The sequence below is a fragment of the Arachis stenosperma genome, chromosome 2, assembly GCF_014773155.1.
Source record: "Arachis stenosperma cultivar V10309 chromosome 2, arast.V10309.gnm1.PFL2, whole genome shotgun sequence".
Classification (NCBI taxonomy): Eukaryota; Viridiplantae; Streptophyta; class Magnoliopsida; order Fabales; family Fabaceae; genus Arachis; species Arachis stenosperma.
In genome coordinates, this window is record NC_080378.1 from 101,346,116 (window position 1) to 101,356,017 (window position 9,902).

Genomic DNA, 9,902 nt, shown 5'->3' on the forward strand with positions numbered 1-9,902 from the left:
TAATTTAATTTAATTTAGTTTAAGTCTTAAGAAATAAGAGTGTATTCTCGCTCTGACTGTGTCTTACTACTTAGCTTTCCTTTCATTCCTTCGAATCACATCACAAATCTCAATTCAATTCAATTCATTTCATTTCATGCATCACTTTCTTCTTCTTCTTCTTCTTCTTCCTCTTCCTCCTTCTCCTCTCCCTTCCCAAACCTCCTTCTAGAACCTTCTCCAAACCCCTCTTAACTTAGATCTGAATTCTTATATGGAAATGGGTTCGAGCCCCCGCACCGTTGAAGAAATCTTCAAGGATTACTCTTCTCGCAGAACCGCCATCGTTCGCGCTTTAACTCAAGGTAATTTTCTATTTATTTTCCATTTTTTTTCCTTAAAACAAAGCCTCCTTTTTTTGGTACTTCACCGTTCGAAAATTCACCTGTCCATATACATGTTTCTGACACTGTTTTTTTCTAATTTGGTCTCAGATGTTGATGAATTTTATGGGCTCTGCGATCCAGGTAAAACGCTTATCCCCGATCTGTGTTGTTCTTATGTTAATTTTACGTAAAAATATGTTTTTTTTTCTTTTCATAACTATTCTTAAGATTTTGAAGTTGTGGTTTTCTGTGTGAATTGTGCGGGCCTAGTTTCTGAATTACAGTGGTTAGAGTTGACCTTTTTTATTTATTTTTTCGTAGATTTCTATGTGGGAAAAAAAATGAGGGGATAAAATAAAAGTCACAGTTTTTGCATGCCCCATGTGTTGTTGTTTACTTACTCTCTGGTTTTATTTTTTCTTCATTTTTAAATATTTTTAAATTACAAAAATGCCACTTTATGTTTAATTTGTTTTCTGTTTTTTGGATTTTGTTATTTCAGTGTATTTTAATTTTCTTAAAAAGTTCTAAAAGCCAGAAGATAGGAATGAAAACAAAAACATAAGAACACAAGCCAGAACAAAATTGTTTGTTTAATTTCCTTTTTTTTTTTGAAAAAAAAAAATAACATGAGATTTGAACTACAGGTAAATGCTCTGCTATATAATGTGTTCATTTACGAAACAATTATTGTTGTTAACTTGTTATTAATCTTTTGTTTAGTAACTTTTCGTTTGTTTGTTGTTCCATTTGATTCAAAGTTTATCTGGTGTGTTTGGTCTTTTTGTGTTTTAAGAAAAGGAGAACTTGTGCCTTTACGGACATCCAAATGAGTCCTGGGAAGTGACCCTGCCAGCTGAGGAAGTTCCACCAGAGCTTCCAGAGCCGGCTCTAGGAATCAATTTTGCTAGAGATGGCATGAACCGCAGGGATTGGCTTTCTCTAGTTGCTGTGCACAGTGATTCGTGGTTGCTCTCAGTTGCCTTTTATCTTGGAGCCCGACTTAACCGCAATGAGAGGTACATGTTACAATGTAGTTTTGGTTTGGATTTATGCATTTGGTAGTAATTTATGGAACTGATGGACTTGCTTAATCAATTAGCTCCCTATGAAATGTTTAGAAATTATCAGTTGAATCTGTAGTTGTGGCTGAAAATGCAACATTCTGTATCATAGTGGATAAATTAATGTCTTCAATGAAAATATAGTTTATTTTTCTCTCTTTATCAATTGGAAGTAACTGTAACTAGACTCTGGTTTTTTGGGGATTGTAGATTGGATTAAATACATAGATTCCCTCAGTAGGTTGTAAAATGTGTCTAAATGAAAATTGTAACATCAGCAAAGGTTCCTTCTTATCTGAAAGATTAACAATATTTTAATTCATGAACTTGAGTTTGTTGGTAGAAGTAGCCAGGTGGCTGATCTATTCCTGATAACCCATGTGAAATCTGACTCTGTTATTCTTGTGTCATTTACCTCTCCCTATTCATGCTGTCATCCTATGTGCTTATTTGATTTGATGCTTAAAATTAAGATACCATTTGGTTCTGTCGTAGGACATGAAAGATGGAGATAGTGGGATGGTAGAGATCCGTCTCCTGTGTCCAAAGTATAGAAATTAACTTAAAAATTATATCGAGACAGAAAATTGTCATGAAATGGACAATTTCAAGTTTTTGTCTCCATACTCCTATTCACACATGATTTTGTCCCTAAAATCTGTCTCCTCTATCTCATGACAATAACCAAAGTCTGCCTAAGTGTTTCATGCATGCAAAGACACTACTTGAGTGAATTTATGCAATGATTTGAACTTTAATTTATTGCTTGTAGTTGTATGATAGAATGCGTGGTTGTTGCTGTTCTAGTCCTTGTGATGTTTACCTTCAGCATTCCCATTCCCATGGTTTTTTTAGTAGTTGCCTTTTTGCTTAACATCTTCATGTGACATTGGCATATGCTCCCTCTTTTCATATTGATGGTCCAACTGATTCTTTATGGCAGGAAGCGTTTGTTTAGCTTGATCAATGATCTTCCAACTGTTTTTGAAGTTGTAACTGAAAGGAAACCAGTAAAGGACAAGCCAGCTGCAGACAGTGGAAGCAAATCGCGGGGCAGCACAAAGGTTAGCAATCCCTTGTCTTTCTTATTTTTGGTTGAATCATCAGCAGTTAGTTGGATAATACTCAAAAGTTTGGTAACTAAAATAAATTTGTTTTGTTGCTTTCAAAGATATTAGACTTTTGAAAAGAAGAGATATAGAGCGAAAAAAGATGAAAAGAAACTGAAGAGAAGATAAATCTCCATTTTGTCTCCTATTACTTAGATGAAGAGACGTAATAAAATAAAAAGTATTTCTCTCTTGTTGGTTGAAGAGAAAGTAAGAGGAAAGAAATGAAAATCATATTAAATGGTCATTTATCATCACTTGAATGAAGATAGAAGTAAACATAGAGATAATGTTGTTTATTGCCTTTCCAAATTAAACCACCCTTTCTCTCTAGTTTTCTCTCCAAAAGTGAGAGAACTTTTTGTTGAGCTTAACACCTACTCTTTTCTTTCTTCGATTTAGTTGTCGCATCTAAGCAAGAGAGAATAGTAAGAGAAAATAGTAAAATCCACCCGTTTTCTATATTCTCATTATCTTTCTCTCTAATTTTTCATCAAAAATGCAAAGGGTAAGAGTATCTCATAAATCAAAGAGAACTATTTACTCGCTTATTTATGCTAGTTTCTTGTGGTTTAACTCTCAGAAGCAGCTCTGAGTATAGGCAAATTGTAATCTATGACAAAAAGAAATTTTGTGGATCTTAATCTAGTTGTTGATCTAAGTTAAGAATCTATCAAGCCTCACTTTTTTCTCTTTTTGCAACTCAAGTCTAGGAGTATAAAACTGAACAGAGTTTCATTGGACTTCATCTTTTACTATTTAACCACTGTGTTTCCCTGTTATTGCTACACTAGTACAAATAATACTTCTGGTCTATAATATCTATCACTTTAAAAATTTGGTGCATCAATAATAACTCAATGCATCTAGATACAAATTGCGTTCGGATGCATTATATTATGAATGTTCCGAAGTGGCAGATATTGTGGAACAAAAGGGGAGTATAAGACTTTGAATCAAAGTCTGCCCTTGTGGAACAAAGTTTGTGCCTTTGAATCAAAGCTTTATGATGCAATTGTTGTACACTTCTGCAGAGATCAAGTGACGGGCAAGTCAAAAGCAACCCGAAGTTCGATGAGGGTTATGAGGAGGAAGACGATGAGCACAGCGAAACTCTTTGTGGGAGCTGCGGCGGAAACTACAACGCGGACGAATTTTGGATTGGGTGCGACATATGCGAGAGGTGGTTCCATGGAAAATGTGTGAAGATCACACCGGCAAAGGCTGAGAGCATAAAGCAATACAAATGCCCATCATGCATGAGAAGGGGCAGGCCTTGATTAAGGACGCCATAAAAAAGGCAACATGTGAAAGTGAATAATAATGTTGAGTTTGATGCTGACAAAGATACTGTAATATTTGTTACATCTCTTGTAGAAGTTCATAATGTAATGGGGTATAGTATCTATGTCTGATGGAAAAAAATTTCAGAGACTAAGGTGATTTCTTCTACCAACCTGAATCCTTAGTGTATTTTATATATTTTAAAATAGAATAGAATACCATACATTCTAATTTGTCGATCAATTGATATTTGGTTTGAACTTGCGCATTATATTATTGTATGTCTAGAAGTAATTTGGGTAAATACACTGATCTTCTATATATGGTTATAAATATAGTTGTAACTTGTAAGTTGTCTCTTTCAATGGCAAAGAATGCCTTAGTTGTGGATACAAACTTCTTAGCTTGCATGAAGAGTAACAAGTCTAAAGCATGTTAAATTATGTATAGAAGTATGTATGGATTTTGAGCCACCGGGTTTAGAATTATACAACTAAAGTTGAATCTTCAATGTGGCAAATAAGCTTGCTAATATAGAGTTAATGACTGCAGTGACTTCTTCTATTGGGAAGTCCCTCTTCCTGTGCTTGCTGACAAATTATTGTGTGTTCATATTGGGGGTTTCATTTTCAGTGCCGCTAAAAGACAAGTGACATTTTTGTTCCGATGAAACCACCGACATTTGAGCAAGACTACCCATATTCGGGTAAGAGTCTTGCAGCAAGGAATTTTTTTTGAGAAAGTCTAGGGGAGCAGATTTATTAAAATCTGGCCAGCACTTAGCCAGTAAAAGAAAAATGATTGATTCTCTACCATTAGATGAAATCTCACATCATTAAATACACTATTGATGGCTAATTGATGGTTACAACTCACAAAATCTGCTGGCCCCTAGCACTCCTCATTTTTTTTTCCCATTCAAAAACGTCAAACTCAACTTTTGGTTAAGGGACTAAAGTATCTACTACTTGAATGGATCACACATTGGTAGAAGACTAATTTGAGGGTTCGAATCAGACTTGTGTACACAATAGTTCATTAATCATCGACAAATCTTTAAATGAAACTTCAGATCTAAGCCGGATCAATTATTGACATTTTGGGTTAGAAAATACTGTAAAAAAAAAAATTTGACTGTTAGGGTTTTTGTTTTCGTGGGTCTTCGTCGTTGGGCCTTTAACTTAACCAAAATCATATTGATCCAGTACACCAAAAGAAAATATTGATCCAACTTCCCCCTCTTTTTTTCTTGGTCATGGATGGAATCTTCCATATTTTTGGACATAGGATAGAATCTTTCCTTTGTTTTCGTTTGCTCAGAGGATGGAATCTTCCCTGTCCCAAAAATAAGGATGTAATCTTCCTTTGAATCTTCAATTTGTTCTCATATTGGGCTGCGCTTTTTCAGTTGAAAGAAGCCCAATCTTTCTCTATTCCAAGTGCAAACTTCTTCAATTCCTAAAGTGCCACTTTCTTAGTCCTTTTATAGTAACTCCCGCAAGGCCACAACTACAATTTCAGGACTAAATATCGATAATGGTGATTCAGATTCACCGTTTTCCTTAATTTGACATCTCATATCTCAATTATATTACAGTAATTTTTGAAATGGTCAGACAATATAGTAGTCTTTAGATTCTTTTCTAATGACTCAGCAATTGCAGTGATATATAACATTCTCATGCCACGTTAGATTAGTATGAAATGACAACGTTATTATTTAGCGTCCAATAAAAGTTAAAAAAAAAATATCGTTTTGACTCTAGTAGACATTTAAAATAGTTTTTAAAAAATCAAAATTACGTCGTTTAGACTTTCATTGGTCATCAAACAAAAATATTGACGTTTCACACCAGTCTAGCATGGCAAGAGAGTGCTACATCATCACTGTAATTACTGAGTTAGCATCGAAAAAGAGTCTAGGAATTACTTTAGTGTTCGAAGTTCAATTTCGAAAATCCCACTATAATACAATTGGAATATCAAAAATTAAATTAGTGAAAGCTGTGAATTTAAAAAATTACTATAGAGATTTAGTCACAATTTTAACCTTTCAAAAATTAAAAATTATATTCATACTAAAAAAATAAAAATAATAACAATTATATATACATTTTTAATAGCTAATCATATTATTTTGAAAAAAAAATTTCAGCGTCACTAATTTTAATTTATATTGGTCAATATTATTAATTAATAGTCAAATATTCCTAATCTAATAGTCTAATATCATATTTTTAATCAATATTTTTAAATAATATTGACTAACTACTGAGTAAAATAATAAATTGTATTGATTATATAATGTTGTTATATTTTTATACTAATCACTACTCTTGTGACTTTTACTCATTGAATGATAAGAGCAATTATTATTTTATTTTAACAAGTAATATTATTATAATTTTTTTTGTTCATAGATATTGTTATAATTTTCAAAGCAACATTTTGAAGAACTTATCAACTGTGATGGGTCCATGTAATACCAAACTAAACCAAAATAACTTTGGGTCAAGACTACTCGTTTTTACAACATATAATAATGCATAAGCCAAATTTGTTTAGCCTAGGCTAAGCAACTAGGTAATCAACTAATGGCTAATTAGCTTTGCCTAGTGTGAAAATATATAAAATTTTAATTTATATTTTAACCAAATAATTTGTACATGACGTCGATGACAACGATAAGAGTTTTGTTAACATATACTTTGAGGACATATTTTAATAATACTAAAAAATATTTTACTAAAAGTTATTAAAAAAATTATATTTTTATTATATTAAAAATTAAAAAATTTATATTATTATATTTTTAAAATGTATTAAAGGAATAAGATAACTAAATCTTAACAACAACAATAATAATAATAATAATAATAATAATAATGTTGTCTAGAGAACATACTAGAGTAGCACGTGGCATGTGATTGTAGGTGATAAGTTACACTTTTAATAAACTGCTTTTCCTTCATACTTTCATAGTATCCTTGTATTCTATCCTTCAAAAAGTTAGCAAACTTTCTCATACAAAAATCAATTAATTAAGGAAAGAAGAAAAAATGTATGGCACAAGCTTTCTAATATTCTTAATGGAGGTGCATTATGTGTCATCGCAAGAAAATTAAGGGAGAAAGACAAAACACTATCCAATAAATCAAGGTTCTCTAAATATATATCGTACTTGGATAATAAAGGTGGAGAATCTTAGAATTTGAATCTCATAATTACTTGATATCATCAGGTGTGAGAAATAATATTTATACTATGATTCATTCCATTCATTGAATTTGTTCCACATTAGCAGCACTATGGGGCTTCTTTAATTTATGTGAACTTGATTGGAGGAATCAATACCTTGTAATTTACAAACAAAGTAGAATAATGATATCCTTAACCTCCATTAGGGGAAATATCAGCGGTAAAAATTGTAGGCACAATACCTTATTGTAATAAACTATTATTTGACAATAGTAGGCACAAACTTTATCAATAATGATCGAGTTTGACCGAAAAGAATTTAGGTATGTATAAAAAATTAGTTATTTGTATAAAATATATATTAAAATATAAAATATAAATTAAAAATAAATTAAATAATATATATTCATTACAAATCTACAACTACTAATTTAATTCGATAGGAATAAGCAGTACTACTGAAGTGTCATAAAGAAATTAGAATTTGTTAAAATCTGTTAGTAAGATAGTTAGAAGTATTGTTACTTGTATAATTATCTAGAATTATCATATATACATTACTGTAAGAAGAGTGTTAGTGTATTAATAATTAAGATGTATACATAAATTTAAAATTCTTATAAGATACGAGAATATGTCATATATATAAAATAGAAAGTATTTTTAGATAAATTATAATAATATTTTAATATTTTATTGATATTAAAATATAAATTAATTTTTTAGTTATTTTTAATTTTTTTAATTATATAAAGTATTTAAAATATTTTTTTATAATTAATAATATATACTATTTCTAAACTCATTTCAAGAACAATATATGTTAAGAATAAGACTGGACATGCTGAAATGTAATGGTATTTAGCCGTGTCCAAATATGTTTGGAGAAGAATTTTTTATTTTTACTAAGATATAATTGGATACAGAAGACACGCGTGTCAAATAAGTGTTGATGAGTGTTGTGTGTCCGAAATGTGTCCGACACGTAAACATGACAAATAAGAAAAGTGTCTATGCTTCGTAGGTTTAATAACAATATATAATCAACCAATTATCTCTGTTTCGATAATCTCTCTCTTGTTCTCTCATCTCTTCGTCTCTTCCTCACTCTTAGGACCTGATACCTTTCATGGTATCAAAACTCCTTAGCCATAGCTTTTGAGGTTAACTCTATTCGAACGATCAGTGTAAAATTAATATAAAGTTATTTTGGTAAAAAGCTAAATAAAATAAAAAGATATGAACATTTCTAATTTATAACTATAAAATTTTAATAGTAGAAAATAGAGAATAATTATTTACTTTTAATTAATGAATTGTTTACATTAAAGAAGTGCATCTATAAATTGAGCCTCCTTAATTTAGTTTAATAAATTCATACAAGAATAATAGTAATATTAAGTTACATAGAGAGCTTTTTTCTTTGAGAGATTTTTTTTCTATATTTAGAGAGATGTGTATTCTCCTTTTGTCAAGAAAGAGGTTTATTTTAATCTCCTTGTGATAAAGATAAGTTGTAATTCTAAAAAAAAGTTATTTTATACAAATTTCTAATTTTTCATCTATATATTTATTGTTGTGTCATATGTCTGATACCTAATAGTGGTATCAGAGTCAAAGGTTGCTGATTAATAATTTTTTCTTCTGCTATGAGTTATAGCGTATAAAAAATGACAGTAAAGTATGAGATTTCGAATTCAGTGAGAGTAATTTTTTCTTCTGAAATTTGAAAATGAAAGCAATTATGAGGAAAGACAATTGCGTGGCAGCAATTGAAGGTAAACCCACTGGGACTACAGATGAAAAATGAAAGGAGATGGATGACAATGTCGTTGCGAACTTACACTTGGCACTAGGTGATTCACTCTTGTCAAGTGTAGCAGAGAAAAGAAAAGAAAAAATTTGGAATGCTCTCATAAAATTATATGAATTCAAGTCACTTCACAACAAGATATTGATAAAGAGAAGACTTTATACTCTTCGATTGAGTGAATCTATTTCGACAACAGATTACATCAACAACCTAAATATGTTATTTTCCCAACTCTCATTGTTGGATTACAACATAGCAGAAAATGAACGTGTAGATCTTCTATTTCAAAGTCTACTAGATTCATATTGAAAGTTTTTGATGGCCTGGAGAATGGGGGTTGAATCTATAGTCCTCTTTAAACTTGATTAATAAAGCCTTAAAACTAAAATTTATAACTTATCTTCTGTTTGGTCTGCGTAGCGGATTATGCAGGAGACAATTTTATTTTGTCTCATAAATAATAAAAAACAGAACTAGATTAGAGAAGAAGAAGATGACACAGCCATGTATCATGGTTCAATTGTCTAGTGTAATATAACCTACATCAAGTCTCCACCACAACGTTGGTAAAATTTTTACTATATTTTCATGTATTAAATACACCAATCCCAAGGACTCAACATAATCCTACCAGAGACATATCGAGTTTCAACATAAACTTGACTTGGTTATGTAACTACCTAGACTTGACACACTAAGTATTTACCCAATTTAGTAAGGGATATCTCATAGGTACATGACACAAAACAGAAATACAACTAAAAGAAATCTGAAATCACTCTTGCCTTTTTCTCAAGTATTTTTCTCAGCCTTTTCACTTAATGGCTTTTTCTCAATGCCTCTCTTTCTTGCCCTTTACTTCTGATTGAATACAAAAAAAGATATAACATTAAAACAGAAATACAAACAGTAAACCATGAAGGAGATGATGATTCACAGCCTTGACTCTATGCGTTGAACCCAACTTTTGAACTTAAAACATTGTTCTTCATCATGGCGGAGTGCTCTCTTTAGTGTAGGTGTAATACTTCCAAAACTTCAAACTCTGTTGTGAGGTTTCACTCTTCTC

At 31.2% G+C, this 9,902-nt stretch overlaps 1 protein-coding gene across 1 annotated transcript; it reads left to right on the forward strand.

The window, feature by feature from the left end:
- Nucleotides 1-56: 56 nt before the first annotated feature.
- LOC130961508 (PHD finger protein ALFIN-LIKE 2-like) lies at nt 57-4,093 on the forward strand. The gene is made up of 5 exons (XM_057887438.1): nt 57-344; nt 474-506; nt 1,162-1,384; nt 2,373-2,493; nt 3,573-4,093. The coding sequence occupies exons 1-5, from the start codon at nt 254-256 to the stop codon at nt 3,816-3,818; spliced, it is 714 nt and encodes a 237-aa protein (XP_057743421.1). The 5' UTR covers nt 57-253; the 3' UTR covers nt 3,819-4,093.
- Nucleotides 4,094-9,902: the final 5,809 nt, after the last annotated feature.

Excerpts from the sequence above, each read along its gene's own strand:
- LOC130961508 (XM_057887438.1), top strand. The coding sequence starts at position 254 with ATGGAAATGGGTTCGAGCCCCCGCACCGTTGAAGAAATCTTCAAGGAT. Across the intron at positions 345-473 it reads CGTTCGCGCTTTAACTCAAG|ATGTTGATGAATTTTATGGG; the intron begins GTAATTTTCTAT and ends ATTTGGTCTCAG. Across the intron at positions 1,385-2,372 it reads CGACTTAACCGCAATGAGAG|GAAGCGTTTGTTTAGCTTGA; the intron begins GTACATGTTACA and ends TCTTTATGGCAG.